We start from the raw sequence: 16,841 nt of genomic DNA on the forward strand, positions 1-16,841 counted from the left end.
GCTCTGTCTTCTGTCCCTACCTGAACGTAGTCGTTCTCCCTCCTCAGGGTTTCATTGGCCAGAATCTCATCTATTGTGGTGGTGGTGACTGTCTCTAACTCTGTAAGAAGAAAGAAATTTAACAGATGAATGAAAATTCACAGGCTAAGCAGGGATGTACATGTAACCCACGTGCATCTATAGACCAATCTAAGAGCCTTGTTTCAGCTGGTCAGAAAATGGTTTCTTTTTCCCAGTGTCATTTATGTCAAAATTTTTGACAGGGAAAATTTAGAGGGGAGGAAGGGATAGCTCAGTGGTTTGAGCATTGGCCTGCTAAACCCAGGGTTGTGAGTTCAATCCCTGAGGGGGCCATTTAGGGAACTGGGGTAAAAATCTATCTGGGGAGTGGTCTTGCTTTGAGCAGGGGATTGGACTAGATGATCTCCTGAGGTCCCTTCCAAGCCTGATATTCTATGAATACCAAAAAATTAAAACTCAAAAAAATATGCTGCTGTCATGCTTCATGGTGGTTGTAATTCAGGTGCCTCAAACTCTCATTCTTCTCAACTGATTAGGCACCTTGGAAGGACTACATGTCCCATGATGCACTACAGTGTCCCCTCTTGGAGAGAGGAGGCAGTGCATCATGGGAACCCCTGGCCATGGTGTAGCCTGGGAGATGTGGTTTATTCCAGGAGCCTAGTCTATAGAGAAGAGTTGGACATGAGGCACCACACAGCACAACCAAAGAGAAACTTTACCTTTTTCTGGGGGCGTGAGGGGGAATGAAAAAATCAAAGTTTGTGTGGATAAACTTTTTCCTCAACAAAATTTCCTGTAATTGAAGATTTTCCGTTAAAACAGTTTTGACAGGAAGTTTTTGAGCGGCTCTTTGCTGAGCTGTCCTGTGCCAGTAGAACAGCTTGTTGAGGTTCACCACGGGCGGAAACTTCCGGATGGTTTGTTCTAATGTGTGAAGTGGTGCGGGAGAGAGGAAAAAAGCCGAGCTCTCCTACCTTCAAACAGCCTGGCTTCTCCACAGCCCTCTTCCTGCTTCTCTCTGAACAGCTTGTAACAGGCACTGGGGCTGGCTAAGAGCAGCCGGAAACCCTGTCGAGAGACAAACCAGTTCAGTGACAGATCTTTGCCATTCACTCACATTGCACATTACAGACCCTCTGCCCAGTGGGTTCAGCCTACAAGGAGCGGTTGCAATAGTCTGGATCAACGGGTGTGGTACCCACGCTCATTACACTCTCCCTGGAGCGAGGTAAATTCAGCTTGGAAAAGAGGGATCTTGCAGAGGAGAGTGCCACATGTTTTTACCTCCCTAAAATGTACAGGTGTCTAGAAAGCACATGGCAGTGCTGGAGCAGACGTGTGCTCTGGGGGCTTGAGGATGGAACTGGAATTCAGGAGCTTCAAACTGGACACTGACTTCTTCTTTGGCATTTGAGTAAGTTACAGTTTATGCCTCAGTTTTCTTACTGGTAAGAGTATTTGCCTGCGTAGTTCACAAAGGCTTAAGCACATAGTCAGCCAGCTCCTCAGCTGGTGTAAATCAACAGAGCTCCACTGAGTTCAGCCTGATCTTCCCCGTGAGTGCTTGTTCAAGGGGAGGGTGAAGCAGACGCTAAGTCCTTGTTTGCTGGGGCCCAGCTGGCCCCCTGCGTGTGCACGTGGACACGTTCTGAATCATGAGGCCATTGGTCAAGTTCCTACAGCACCATGTCAATGTTGTTACTATCCCAGACCGGGTTATGCCTGGTTTGCTGCTAGACACGTTCTAGGGAAACTTGGTCTCATGGAAAAGAAGGGACAGCTGGTCCGAGACGTCCCGCCCAGCGCGCGGCGCCCGTCTGCCCGGGGCCGGTCCCGGACGTCCCGCCCAGCGCGCGGCGCCCGTCTGCCCGGGGCCGGTCCCGGACGTCCCGCCCAGCGCGCAGTACCTGTCTGCCCGGAGCTGGGACAAAGCTCAGGAATTCATCCACGTGACCCACACACAACCAGTCGACGTAGAGCTCGACGGGGGCCTGCACTTTCTGGGCATAGAGAAAGTCCCTGACGGCCTTCATCATCCTCCTGCCACCAACCCTAGAGGCCAAAGGGAAGCAAGAGAAGAGCCAGACACATTCTTCAGTTAAGAACAGAATCGGGATGCAAGGTGGACAGGGCCAAATTAAGGTATAAATATCACAGGCTCATGGGTAGGCCCCACCCACTTCCCTGGGAAGTCAGATGAAAGTACGTTTCAAAGCCCTCACGGCTGCAGAGGAAAGCTTGAAAACATGAGGTGAGTGTAACTCAGGCAGGGACGTCTGCCTGAGTTTGCCGAGAACCTGAAACGACTGCTCTGAGAAGAACAGCCCCATGCACCTCAGTGAGGAGCTAACTCCATGACCGGCTGATCTGGGGGCCCCGCCCAGCCAGCAACCCTGGGTGTGGCAAGAGGAGAAGAGTGCAGCAGTTCTGGCCTAGTCACATACCCAAAAGATCCTGGGGTAAGTACTGGGGTGAGGCGGGGGAGGGAGTTAGGAGAGGGCTACTCTTTCTCCTGCCTCTGTGAGAGGGCAGGGCAGGGTGGGGCGGACACCCTCACTCCAAGCAGGGAGCAACACCATGAAATGGAGATGGGACACGGGCCCCCTTGTCATGGCGTGTCTGTGACCCCCGATTCCCTTCGTCTAGCACTAAAGGCCAATAAACTCTAGATCCGTGGTAGGTGTGTCATTGCTAACCTGACCGCCCCATGCAAAGTGCAAACACTACTTCGTGGTTTACGTAATACATTGCCAGGAAGCTGAGGCCAACAACTCGAATCATCCTGAAATCGTCTCAACTGCACCTTGTCTAATGTGCGCCTAGAATCCGCCTCCATCAGGCCAGGGTTCCTGGTGATGCTGCTTTACTTCCGCCAAGGGCTTGCAGCCTGCTTTTCATTAGCTACATCTGTGCAGCGCCCAGCATGAGGCTTAATCTCTAGATGTGCCTAATCTTGCCTTAGCGCAGGGGGGTGGACTAGATGACCTCAGAGGTCCCTTTCAGCCCCGCATGTCTATGGTTCTACCACGGTTGTATGCAGTGTTGTTGTAGCCGTGTTGGTCTCCGGATATTAGAGCAACAAGGCGGGTGAAGTAATGTCTTTGGTCTCTTCCTCAAGCTCTGTGTATGGTCGATTGGGCCCTCCAGGTTCTCCCAGCACGTCCTCCTCACCTCAGCAGAAAGTGCTGCCCCTGCCCCTGTGTATGGTCGAGAGCGTGTCTCTCTCACTGGGGAATCCACCCTTGGTAAATTGTTCTAATGGTTAATGACTCTCACTGTTAAAAACTTATCCCTCGTTTCCAGTCTGAATGTCCGTGGCAGCCCCAGCGCCTACGTTGCAAGGACACACAGAAAATCCCTAGGCCAAATATGGAGCAAAGCTAGTTTTTTAAGTAATTCCCCCATCTCAACGTGGCCAGATCCGAGACTTGTATCACTACAGAAGCCTGGACATAACTGTTGCTTGACCACACACTGATTAGCTCATCAGATGCTTCTGGGTAGCTTGACTGGATACTAGTTGCAGGACATTAGGCACCAAATAAGGGATGTCGGTTAAAAGATAGACCCAGTGGTTAAAATACTTGGATGTCCCTGTGGTGCGGGGCATGTCATGAGGTTCTTCTGTCAGCTTTTTGGCACCGAGACCAGCTTTTTGTTTGCTGTTTGTACAGCACCTAGCACATTCGGATCCTGGCCCACGACTGGGGCTCCTGCATCCTACCACAACGCAAATAATAAATTATAATTCTGATGAGTAGATGCTCCACCAGTGTAAGACAGTTCTGTGATGAATTAAGCGAAGGACTGCAGCAGTAGGCATGGAGGAATTTGCTTGAACAAGCAATTCAGGAGTTAAATATCCATCTTGCCGTGGGATGGGAGTAGGTTGTACCCCCTTCTCTGTGTGTCTATATCCAGAGCTGTCACTTTCCCTACTGCCAAGCTTCCCTTCATCCTCTGCTTCCCTGGCACTGATATTCCACTGGTGCACCTGGAAAGCTGTAGCACGTGTAACTTGGTCTTGTTGCCACAACTACTCCTATTGAGGAGCAAAGAGTCTTGTGGCACCTTATAGACTAACAGACGTTTGGGAGCATGAGCTTTCGTGGGTGCATCCGACGAAGTGGGTATTCACCCACAAAAGCTCATGCTCCCAAACGTCTGTTAGTCTATAAGGTGCCACAAGACTCTTTGCTGCTTTTACAGATCCAGACTAACACGGCTACCCCTCTGATACTCCTCTTGAGCTCAGCTAGGAGGAGACACATGCTGTCCCGAACCAGGCTCACGCCTCTCACCTGGGGAAGCTGCTGCCAATGAGGATCCTCCCCAGGGGATACTCCTTCCCTTTGACGGTCACTGGAGGGCTGACTTCCAGGTTCCCAAAAGAGTCGAGGCTGGAGACTGTTTCATTATAAGGTTCTCGGGTCACGTAGCCAAAATCAGGGCCCTACCAGGGAACAAGAGGACAATGAAATTGAGAGCAGTGAATTGCGTAACTCAGACAAGGTGAGGCCCAGGCCTTAAATGGGTATGTGACACCAGATACATTGCACCCTGCTGCGACTGAATCAGATAAAGTCGCAGCCTCATGGGGCTGGTGTTGGTGCTAAAAGCTCTGTCTGGAGTGGCCAAATAAAAAGGCACCATGGTCCAGTGGAGAGAGTGGTCCAGTGGAATGGGCACAGCATGGCAAGTCAAACCTACATTATTCTATTCCCAGCTCTGCCACCAACTCCCTGTAAGACCTTGGTTGAGCCACTTTGCCGCCAAGTGCCTCAGTTTCCCAATATGTAAAATGAAGGCATTCTCCCCTCACCCTTTGCAAACGACTTGAGGTCTGTGGACGGAAAACCCTACAGAGGCCTACGCTTAGTCTTTTGAATACAAGTTAACAGGGCTGCACATCTGGCTGTGAGGAACAGAACCTGAGTCGGACCTACAGCCCTCCAAGGAGTCAGAATTCCATCGCAGGGGCATGGAGCTGGACGGAAACCAGATTTTCTGTTTCATCAAAAATAAGATACTTCAACATTTTCTGCTAAACAAACTTTTTGGGGTCATTTTGTTTTGGGTCAATCAAAACATTTTGATAAAATCCCCAACATTTCATGTTGATTTTGACCTTTAACTTTAAACAAAAATTATAGTAAAAAAACCCCAATGAATTTAGTCTTGGAAAGTTCTTTCAAAATGAAAAATCCAAATGTTCCATTCTGAAAGACACTTCATTCCATTTTTTTAATGAAATCTGGTCAAAAATCGATGCATTTTTCAAAGTGTCTCAATTGCTGAAAAATGCATTTTCTGTCCAAAACCCCAAAGCCTTTCAACACAAACTTTCTGACGAGTTGGTGTTAAATGGAGTGCTGGCACCGCTAGACAGCGTCACGTACCAAGATGCTCTTAAAAGGGAAGTCCTGCAGCTTTCCGTCCCTGGGCGAGTCGAAGACCACGGGAAACGTTTTATGGGGAGCCTGCACGTAGCCGAACTCCATCTCGTCCTGTTAGAGGGGACAAAGAGAATGGCAAATAAATGGCCAACCAAGCCAGGCTTGAACCAGAACCTGCAGAATTGATTGCTGTCCATTTGGATGGGCTTTGGACAAGCCCACGTGGGATTGCTGTTGTACCACTGCCGAGCAGCAGCTTAGAGACCAGGCATGTTCTCTGCTTCGTCCCAGTGTGTTCTTGGAACGACCTCTTTGGAGTGTTCGCTCCACTCCTCCAGCTTTGAACCTCGCTGTGGACGCTTGTGATGTGACCGAGCTTTATGACCTGCTCTGCACTGAGTGACTGACAAGGGCACGAAACACCACCCGGCAGCCGTCAACGACTCCACAAGGCAGCAGAGACGCAGGGCCCGCACATTTGGCTTTCCCGCTCCCGGCGGCCTGACCTGGATCCAGCGGTCATTCCGGTTCTCCACCTCCGGGCAGACGGTCAGCTTGCAGCGGGCTTTCCTGGCGAGTTCGCTCACGGCTTCCACAAAGTCGGCGTTGTCGCTCACGCTGGGAATGAAACGGGGGAGGAGAGTGAGGCCTAAACTAGGGGACAAACAGACACTCTCCCACCACCCCAAAAAAAGCCCGTCACTGGGGAGATCCCAGCAGGCCCAAGTCAAACAGTGGGGAATGGATTGGGTGACCGTTATTTATCCAACAGGGGATTTAGTACGTTAACGAGGCGCTAATCGGCTTGGTGCCTGAGAGTAGCCGAGCCCCTTTCCTGGGTATCAAGAGGGAATTTTTCACCCATCAGTCTCACTGCCACCACTTGGGGGTTTTGGCCCAGGCGTTCTTGCCCTCCCATGGGACAAGGGCGTGTTGATGGAAACGGTCCAGGCTATAACCAAGCGATTCCAGGCATGACGGGACCAGGGACAGCTGTAAGGTCTCCGCAATCTGACTTCACGTGCCCAAAGAGGCCCATCCTTATATGGGCTGGGTCCCAAGCAGAGATCTCTGGGGCCGGCCTCTTCCAACCTGGCTTGCTCTTAAATCCCAGTTAGGCCTTTGGGGCTTGATCCAAAGCTCATCGAAGTCAACGGGGCTACGCGCGTGTTTGATGTTACGCGTGTGCTGAAGGGCTGCGCTGGACCGGGGGCAGAGGGCTCAGCACCTTGCAGGATCGAGCCCCTGGGTAGAAAACGACAGCTCGGCCCATTTCCCCATAGCAACTGACCCATCCTGCCCTCACCTGCAGACAAAGACCTCCAGAGGCCTCTGAGTGTTGGGGGTCATTATCCAAGGAGCCATGTGGAAAACCACCGTGTCTGTGAAAATCGGGGTCTCGGGAAGATTCTAGGGGGGGGGGAAGAAACAAGAGGTGATTGATGGATCTTAGTCCAACTTTGAAGATCTCTCTGGAGCGGAGGTTGGGGCGGAGATCCCTGCTTGCATCTGACCTCTGCCATCTCTCTGCTACGTCCTCCCCACAGGGTCTGGAGGGCAGTGACGCCTTTTATCCGTCCCTTTGCTGCTCCCATGCATTTTGGCCCTTTACCCACTGTAATTCAAGCCTCTCACGTGGACATTCAGCGCCTCTGCCCAGAAGGAAGGGGAGGCTCAGGCCTGGCTCAAATGGCAGGAGACCTCAATTTAGTTGCTATTCAAAAGCAGTTTCCTCCTGTTAAGTATTTAGCATCAAAATCCTGGGCCCAGCTCGGGTAGCCCCTCATCCAGCCAGGACATTTTCGCCTTCTCCTACCAGTGTTATGGGCCCCAGCATGGGTCAAACCAACGACTTTTGCTGCTAAAGCCTGCTGTCACTTCAGCTAAAGAAGCAACTCCGTTAGCTGGCAGCAGTTGTGGGTAGTTATCCCCTAGTGAACCGGCTACTAGTTGTGGACACAGCACACTCTCTTTGCCAGTGTGTTTCATTAGTACCAAGGAGGTTAGCACAGAGATCTCCATAGCAGCAGGTATGGACCAAGCTGTCCACTGGGAGAGCATACCACTCATTTACCCCGTTGGGCTTTGGAGACCGTGGCTGGTTTTAGGGGCTGTGGGATGTGTTATTCCGACACTGTCCAGTTTCCATCCCCTCTCCCCAAGCTCTCCAACAGGCCTGTCTAGAAGCAGCTTTTCCTTTGGGTGACCCATCAGAGACATCAATTCTGCAAAGGCTAATCCTGCAGGCTAGCAGCCAGCGGCCTGGCACCAGCTGCAGGACTCCAAAGCTGAACCGTTCCATGATTGAAACACCCAGCTCAGGGGATAGGGACACGAGCCCTTCAGTCCACACCCACACTGTGCAGTGCTCTGGCCTCCTCCAGTGATGGTCATGCCACGTGCAGTGGTTGACACCCTACCGCAGCCATGGCTGAACCTTTGTAGAGATTCAGATTTTAAGATCCAGCAGGCCGAGGCTCAGCCCTTGCTGCTGCTGCACCATCGAGGGGTGTGGTGGACCGGCAGAACCCCCACTAGAGAAGCCACTCGGCGGCACTTTTGTTCTCTCCAGCCCAGATAGGCGCAGGCCAAGTGAGCTCAGCGGCTGCTTGTACCTCAGCCGGGACATCCAGCAGCGTGACGTGGAAGGAAACCAGCCCTGAGAAGTCAGCGTCCGGGAAGGCCAATCCCTCCACGTAGAAGGTGTCCTCTTCTTGTCCGCTGGGACGGTCCACTACGTAGGAGAGCTCATCGGACCCCAGCACGTGCTCGTACTGGTGGAGAACGTCATCGCCTATGAATGTAGAGGAGGAACCACACTGAGCACAAGGGAGCGAGCAGAGGTAGTGTGGCTGTTCCCAGCTCCTGGGGATCACGCTTCCAGACGTGACGGGAAGTGCATTGTTGGACGACTGGACTAGACCTTGTGTAGGGCCTTGTCTACATGGAGAATTAGCCCTAGCAGTGTAGCTGCACCAGTGCAAACCCCTCATGGAGACAGGCGAAGCCATGATTTGCACCAGTGGACCCAATTCCTCGCAGGAGTTAAATCCACCAATGTAAATTGCAGCCTTACTGGTGCAAAGCCATGGATGTAGTGGATCGTGGGAACAGGTCAACAGGGGCATGTGTTGGATCTGGTGGAAGTGGGTCTCTTTTTCCAGCTGGGGAAGACACTGGCAGGAGGGCACTTGCATGTTGGGAAGGGTGGGGCTCTGAGTGGCCCTGGAAGGAGGGTGGTGTTGGGGCAGTTGGCAGAGCATCCATTGGAGGCCCCCAGTTGGCAGCTGAATCACCTGCGGCACTTGCCTCAGCTGTGGGGCATCTGGCACAGGACAAAGGCTGGCCTGGCAGCACTGCGGACACCCATAATGGGCAGCAGTGACATTTGATTACACTAGGATGTTGCACTAAAAGGATGTTAAGGTGGCACGGAGGCGTACTCAATAAAAAAGCAGAGAGGTGCAACAGTTAAGGTTGACCAGACACCCTTAACTCTGCCCCCTCCTGTATCGTTAGTGTGATACAGTATAATTACAGCACTGCACTCTGGCCATGAGCCTCCAGCGCTGCTCAGGAGCATCCTGGAGGGCAAAGATTGCCTGTGAGTTCCCCCACTCCAGGGCTAGGCCACTGTTTCTCAAAAAATACCATAGAAAACCCCAACTGTGCAAACACCCAGGCACGAGTTAAAGCACCTGAATGGTCCCACTTGAGTCAATGGAAGTATTCGCTCGCTTACAGCTGCGCCTGAGTGTAATAGGCTGGTCTGCCTCTTTAAAGTCTGCGGCCCTGGAACCCCCACCCCCAGCCCTGTTTGAGGATGGAGGGTTTTCCAAACAGGGAGGGGGATGAGCAGACCTGCTCCTGGGAAGCGGGCAGGAGATTCCTTGCCCTGTCCAAGCCTGAGCACTGCTGAAAGGATGCTGGCAGGCCCTGGAATAGGAGGGAAGACACGGGGAAAAGCCACTGAAACCTGCTTTGGCTGGGGGAATAGCTTTGTTTTGATATGCTGGGAGGTTTGTGCCTGAAGAATAAAACTGTGCCCTGCAGGAAGGGCCGGGCCAGCTTTGGGGCCTGTCGTTGGTCCTCCCTGAGCTGGGGAGGCAGGCAAGCAGCAGGCCGTGTGTGGAAGTGTTTGCGAGACGGGCGAAAGTGTGGAGTTAAATGGACGTGGATGCAGAGGGTGGCCTTCCTGAGGGCAACTTCAGAACTCAATCCCGCTCCCCTTGAAGTCAGTGGCAAAGCTCCCACATGCTTCACAGGGTGCAGGGGCAGGTCCGTGGATGGATTCAATATTCCAGCCAATTTTTACTAACACCCTCTTCCGCTTGCTTGCAGCAGGCTGTTGAAGTGCTACCGCTCTCCAGAGTAGGTTATCAGGTCATGCAAGACTGCAGCGTAACGCGGTGGCACACAGGCAGAGGGAATTCTAGACACTCCGCGTGTCTCGGCCCGGAGCTGCAATTCCAAGCCCGCAGCAGCCAGATACTCACCCCGAGCATGGAAAACTCCCACTTTGTCTGCATCTGACACGGAAACGTGAAGAACCAACTTGTGGTCATCAAAGATTGCATCGGGGCCTTGAGTTCTCAAGATCATACATGACATGTCCCGCAGGTCTGAGGGTAAGAGGAGACCAAAAGAGAAAAGAGTGGGGCTTACTAAAGCGGCTGCTTTCAGATTTGGATCATCACATCTCTGGAACCTAACGTTCAGCTACTGCCTATCAGCCTAGCCCCACCAGGGCCACTGGATCTAGGCCAACGTACACCCGCTGAGGATCTGGTCCACAGTGTATGTAATCCCCCTATAGAAACTCTACCCCTCAGGTAATGCTAGGTCTGATAGGATCCTTGTGTATATACACCAACTGTATCAAGAAGGGATGGGGAAAGCACTTCTTCTGGGCTGGTGCTAAAGGAGGAAATTGCAGCTCATTCTGAAGCTATGAGGTTAGAGCACTGGAACACGGGACCCCTGTGCTTTGCCCATCCCATCGGTTTCTGTTGTGTTCCTTTTTTCAGGTGTGGGTTAGGGAAGGCTGTAAGCTCTATTGTCAAGCCAGGTGTCTCTTGTTTAGCGTTGGAGACACAGAGGTGACCCTCCAAAAATCAAAACTAGAAGTGGTTGGGTACCCAAGAGAGAGGAGATATGCCCCCTTGGCTATTCCGTTCAACAGGGTTATTTTCAAGAGACTTGCGCCTTAAGTTTAGTAGCATCACAATGTAAAATAAACACCCCTGGATATCTTGAACATGCTCTTCCATAAGCGGCACCCAACATCTAGGCTGCCCTAGAAGGTAGACCAGCTATGGGTTGAAAATTGGCCAAAGCTGGAGCTGTCTCACTGCACGACCAGTAGCCCGTCAGTCCCATGGCTCAGTTAGAGGGTTACACTTCTAACACAACCACTTTGCAAACATTTTTGCAGTTCTTATGATATCACTGAGATACCTTGGATGTGCCTGGAGTTCATGGATGTGGGTCATGAAAATCCAGGCCTGTCTCTGATGAGTGGAGCCCATGAACACTCCTTGGGCTAGTGTCCAGTGTTCATACCCTCACTACTCCCTTTTATATAGGTGTAGTTTCTTCTTAGGACTCAGCTAACATCTTGCATTCTGGCCTAACCTGGCTGGCATTCCAGACATTCTGCATCATCGGATTAACGCCCATTCCCAAAGCAGTGATCCATTCCCTGCCAGTACCTGCGTACGATCGCACACAGAAATCCATGTTGTCCATATCCGAGGACTTTGGGTCGTCCCTATCACAGTTCACTAGCAGGATAGCTCCTTGCCCATCAGGGCCCCATGTCCACTCTCTCTGCAGAGGCAACACAGACAGGCTTGGTACGGAAATGAGGAACAAGACCAGAGAGCTGGAACCCAATTCTTTTCACTACTACAGTAATAAAAGCTGAGAGGACAGGCATGTGACATAGCTACTTCCTGTTGCATTAGCCCCTATGGAAACCTCCCAGCTGTTCTTCATGTTACCCAGTCCCAACTCAGAAATATATGATCTCTCTGTCACACACACACACACACTTGTAAGGCAAGTGCTGTGGTTTGAGCATAGGACTGGGAGCCAGGGTCCTACTGATACAGCTGAGTGGAAGACTGTCTTCCCGTCCCAGGAAAATTTCTGAGATATCAACAAAGTTTGTGTCAATTGAAACACTTCAATCATTGAGAAACATTTTGGTTACTACTTTTACTATAATTAGCTTAAATTTCTACATGAAACCCAGAAAACTAATATTTTCCATCTTGGAAATGTCAAAACCAAATGTTAACAAATCTCCAAACTTTTCTGACTTTTTTTCCCAAGGCAAAAAAATTGTCAAAACTGACCCTTTCCTGTGAAAAGTTTCTGTTTTAATAAACTGACATTTTCCAACAACAACAAAAAATTTACCTAGGGCCTGTCTACACAGGGACACTCAGGAAAATCAATCCAAATTAACTAAAGATGTGAATTTTAAATCGATTAGTTAAATGCATTAAACCCCTTTGTAGAAGCTCTTATTCATAATTAATTCAGTTTCATTTAATTAACTTCCAAAGTGAATTAATAAATTGAATTAAGGCCACTTTAATTCTGAACAAGCTTGTTCACACAGAGGGTTTAATGTCGTTTAATTCCACTTAAACTTCACACCTTTAATTAATTCAGATTAATTTTCCTGAGCGTCCCCATGTAGACAAACCCCTAAATAACACTGTTGTAGCTTCTTTAATGCTCCCTGCAGGTCACCAGCTGATGCTCTAGGCTGCAGCCCACAGTACTAGATAAAACCATGATCCACAGCATGTCTCCTTTACACCTGATACTTTGCTGGGAAGCTCTGGGGTGTTCAGCTCAGAATTTACTCAGCCTAACTGGTCTCTCTTATTGGGTACAAAGATGAATCATACTTACCTTATCTGCTGTTTTCCTCTTCACCGCCCCACTGCGAGTTGTATCAGCATCCAGGGAGATGTCTGCAGCGGCCCAAGAGAAGGAGAGAACCCATCAGGCCGGAAAGCACTGAGAACCAATGAACTGGACTTGACCATGTTCTCGCCAGGCTTGGGATCTTCAGTATCAAAAGCAGAGGTAGCGGGGGATCCTTCGGTGGGTATGTGCCATTATAGGCTTCTTTAAAAGCGGGCAACCCCCATAGCCACAGGGCAAAACAAGGCCTGGACTGAACACAGCTCAATGGGAAGAGATGTGAGCTACAAGGGAACCGGTCTCCATTAAAGCATGGGGCTCAGATCAGCTAGCCTGTCCCTACGAGCAGGGCTGCTTGAACATTTTCCATCAAAACTGGCTTTGACTAAATGAAAGTATTCACGGAAGCATTTGCTTTCCACAGAACATTTTTATTTTATTTTTTTTTGTTGGAAAACAGAACACCCAAAACCTGAAATATTTCCAATCTGTGGGAATGTTGCCATGGTGCCTTATGGGAGTTGTAGTCCAAGTGCCTCTTATCCCCATTATCCCTTGTGGTCCAGGCTCGTGGCTGGACTGCATCTCCTAGGATGCACCATTGCCAGCAACAGCCATAATCCACCAGCCCCCTACCCAAGGGGGAGACAGTGGTGCTTCCTGGGAGATGTAGTTTAACCAGAGATCCTAACCTAGAGAGGAGAATGAGAGCATGAGGCACCCAAACTATAACTCCCATGAGTCACTGTTGCAGCATTTCCAAATGGAAATATTTTGGCTTTTGAATTTCCACTGAAAAATTGAAATTTCTGTGCCCCACTTCCACCCTCCCCCACACATATTTTTGCCAGAGTACCCAGAAACCAGCATAAAAAATGTGTCCTCCCACCCAAGGGAGTGGCACTTTGGGGCTGAGTTTATTGAACAGATGGATTCTTAGGTTCTACTTACCAACACAGGTAAGGTAGAGCATGGCTCTGTGCATAGGAGGCCCCCCATCCTGCCCATAGTATGAAATCCTAACCTGCAAAGACACTACAATCAGCACTACCACTTTCAGGACACTGTCGCCTGTAGCGAAGCTAAGAGTAAAACAGATACAGCCTGGGGACAGAACACTGCCATGGATGAGACCAGAGTGTGAGTCTTGCACGTGGTCTTCCACTTTCTATGCTGGGAGTAACTGGGAGTGCAGTGCAGATGACTCCTTCATTAACATTCATTATTTTAAGACAGAGGATGGTCATGTGGCTTGGGACATGGGCTGGGACTCAGCAGGTCTGGGCTCAATTCGTGGCTCTGTGCCATCAGGCAAGTCCCTTATTCTCTCTGGCCCTGTTCCCCATCTGTGAAATGAGGATTATACTTCCTTCATCCCACTGCCTGTCTTCTCCATTTAGACCAGTGGTTTTCAACCTGTGGTCCGCAGACCCTTGGGGGTCAGCAGACTATGTCTAAGATTTCCAAAGGGGTCCTCACTGCCATTCAACATTTTTGAGTGGTCTGCAAGTGGAAAAAAATCTTGAAAACCACTAATTTAGGCAGCTCTTGTGGGCAGGGACAGTCTCTCACTGTGTTCATACAGCACCTTTCACAAGGCGACCTGTCGGTGCTACTGTAATACAAATACTAATGCAGATTAGAGTCGTATTGCTCCCTCATGGAAATGCACAACAGGATAATGAGGCTAAATAATAAACACCCCAAAGCAGCAGGTCCAGGCTGCTGAAATGAAGCGGTTTTACAACTGGGCTGTTCTCTCTGTCAGTGAGGTGACAACAGTCCCGTATGGGAATGCATCGCCCAGGGATTCATGGGATACCCCGCTCAATCTAACACCCAGGACGTGGGCACCCTTAGCGAGCAGACGTCTCACCAGCCAAGGCACAGTGTCTGCTGACCAACTTCAAACACCCTCTTGCCTGGTCCAAGACCTGAGTAACAGCTCTTTGCTCCTGTGCTAGTGGAAGTTTGACATTGTGTTTTCCAAGGGTGCGTCTCCCTCTCCACGACAAACTCACCTTGTTATCATTGACAGCATCGCTTGGTGCCTTCATAGTCACCACCACCTCCACCCCGACATCCAGGGGCCATCTGGGCACGCATGTCGGTACCTTGGCAACCTGAGGGTTGTGGACAATATAGACGTCAACACCAGGGGTGCCACGGACATCGAACGATGTGGCGTCCTTCGGGGCTGATCTGAGGCAGAGGATGACATTCGGTTACCGGTGCAGCTGGAAATCCCGTCCGCTCCCGATGTCAGCTCCGTAAAGATGCTACAGAGCCAGACAACTACACGGTGGTCATGTGACCACTCCTGTTCTAAGGCGAGGGAATTCCGCAGTAAAGGCAAAGATTGTGGGTGCAGTAAGCTGTAAACTGCAGGAGTCCATACCCCATGATGGAGGAGACGTGCTGAGCAGATTTTATTCAGTATTTTGGTGTGGGCAGGTACAGCTGAGATCTGGTGTCAAAAGCTGCACAAAAGAAACTGATTCCAGCAGCAGTTCTCAACCGGGGGCACATGTACCCTTGGGAGTATGCGGAGATCTTCCAGGGGTACAACTCATCTAGATATTTGCCTAGTTTTACAACAGGCTACATAAAAAGCACAAGTGAAGTCAATGCAAACTAAAATTTCATACAGTGACTTATATATCGAGCCGTATAAACCATACACGGAAATGTAAGTACAATATTTATATTCCAATTGATATATTTTATAATTATATGGTTAAAAATGAGACAATAAGCAACTCTTCAGTAATAGTGTGCTGTGACACTTTGGTATTTTGATGTCAGATTTTGTCAGCAAGTAGTTTTTAAGTGAAGTGAAACTTGTGGGGGCGCAAGACAAATCTGACTCTGGAAAGGCTGAGAGCCACTGGTTTACAGTGCACAAGTCGTCTTACTGGTCCTACAAACCCCAGGGACTATGCTACATATCTATGAGCACCATTAACTGTGTACACATATTCACTCGTGTAATATTTCTCCAATTTAGATCAAGTTTTTGACCCACAACTGGGGGGCGGGGGGAGTGGGTGGTAGGGATCAGCCAGTTCATTTACACCCAAAGAAAAATACTTAGAGAGAGACTTTACCAATCATCTCAGTGACAGACATGGCAATTTCCTGCAATAGTCTTGGGAAACCTCACTGAATTAAGTTTGTGTGTTTGGGGTCCATTGTATTAAATGTATTTTTACATGTGGTTTATGTATTCTTGTGGGTTGGGATTGTATGTAGCCTCTCCCTAGGGGGCAGAGGGGGCTTGAACCCTGGGAAGTGTTATGAACTTCAGAGGACAGTAATGAACAATGTGCCAGACAAGAATGGGCTTTGGGGACAAATAGGGTCAAGTGGTTTGCCTGGGGATTCTCTGCAGCTTGAGGTCTTCAAACCACAATTTGAGGACTTCAATAACTCAGACATAGGTTAGGGGTTTGTTATAGAAGTGGATGGGTAAGATTCTGTGGCCTGCATTGTGTCAGACTAGATGATCATAATGGTCCCTTCTGACCTTAAAGTCTATGAGTCACACTGTTGACTCATATTTAGCTTGTGATCCACTATGACACCCCACATCCCTTTCTGCTGTGTTGCTTCCCAGGCAGTCCTTTCCCCTTGTGTATGTTTGCAACTGATGTTTCCTTCCTAAGTGGAGTACTTTGCGTTTGTCCTTAGTGAACTTCATCCTATTTACTTCAGAGCATTTCTCCAGATCATTTTGAATTTTAATCCTATCCTCCAAAGCACTTGCAACCCCTCCCAGCTTGGTATCATCCGCAAACTTTATAAATGGACTCTCTATGCCATTATCTAAATCACTGATGAAAATATTAAACAGAACCGGACCCAGAACCGATCCCTGCGGGACCCTACTCGTTATGCCCTTCCAGCATGACTGTGAACCACTGATAACTACTCTCTCAGAATGATTTTCCAACCAGTTATGCACCCACCTTATAGTAGCGCCATCTAAGTTGTATTTTCCTAGTTTGTTTATGAGAAGGTCATGCAAGACAGTATCAAAAGCTTTACTAAAGTCAAGATATACCACATCGACCACCTCCCCCCATCCACAAAGCTTGTTACCCTGTCAAAGAAAGCTACTAGGTTGGGTGTGACACAATTTCTTCTTGACAAACCCATGCTGACTATTATTTATCACCTTATTATCTTCTAGGTGTTTGCAAATTGATTGCTTAATTATTTGCTCCATTATCTTTCTGGGTACTGAAGTTAAGCTGCCTGGTCTGTAATTCCCCGGGTTGTCCTTATTACCCTTTTTATAGACTGGCACTATATTTGCCCTTTTCCAGTCCTCTGGTGTCTCTCCTGTCTTCCATGGCTTTTGAAAGATCATCACTAATGGCTCAGATATCTCCTCAGTCAGCTCCTCGAGTATTCTAGGATGTATTTCATCAGGCCCTGGTGACTTGAAGACATGCCATAAAGCAGAGCACTTCTGGT

The 16,841-nt window shown here is 49.5% G+C and overlaps 1 protein-coding gene across 2 annotated transcripts in view; it reads right to left on the reverse strand.

The window, feature by feature from the left end:
* The window catches only part of LOC123354233 (protein-arginine deiminase type-3-like), a 38,072-nt gene that overhangs the window by 5,608 nt on the left and 15,623 nt on the right, over positions 1 to 16,841 (reverse strand). The window contains exons 2-14 of one of the 2 annotated variants that reach the window (XM_044996059.1): positions 14,384 to 14,485; positions 13,314 to 13,386; positions 12,348 to 12,409; positions 11,132 to 11,249; positions 9,917 to 10,042; positions 8,036 to 8,214; positions 6,727 to 6,830; positions 5,927 to 6,038; positions 5,424 to 5,531; positions 4,326 to 4,477; positions 1,932 to 2,076; positions 999 to 1,092; positions 21 to 100 (exon numbers count right to left, since the gene is read on the reverse strand). In XM_044996059.1, the coding sequence (XP_044851994.1) occupies positions 21 to 100; positions 999 to 1,092; positions 1,932 to 2,076; positions 4,326 to 4,477; positions 5,424 to 5,531; positions 5,927 to 6,038; positions 6,727 to 6,830; positions 8,036 to 8,214; positions 9,917 to 10,042; positions 11,132 to 11,249; positions 12,348 to 12,409; positions 13,314 to 13,386; positions 14,384 to 14,419 (1,389 nt within the window). In that variant the 5' untranslated portion in view covers positions 14,420 to 14,485. Of the gene's footprint in view, positions 1 to 20; positions 101 to 998; positions 1,093 to 1,931; positions 2,077 to 4,325; positions 4,478 to 5,423; positions 5,532 to 5,926; positions 6,039 to 6,726; positions 6,831 to 8,035; positions 8,215 to 9,916; positions 10,043 to 11,131; positions 11,250 to 12,347; positions 12,410 to 13,313; positions 13,387 to 14,383; positions 14,565 to 16,841 lie in introns of both variants that reach the window. The other variant, XM_044996058.1, reaches the window with a different exon arrangement.

Source organism: Mauremys mutica, chromosome 21 (genome assembly GCF_020497125.1).
Source record: "Mauremys mutica isolate MM-2020 ecotype Southern chromosome 21, ASM2049712v1, whole genome shotgun sequence".
NCBI lineage: Eukaryota > Metazoa > Chordata > Testudines > Geoemydidae > Mauremys > Mauremys mutica.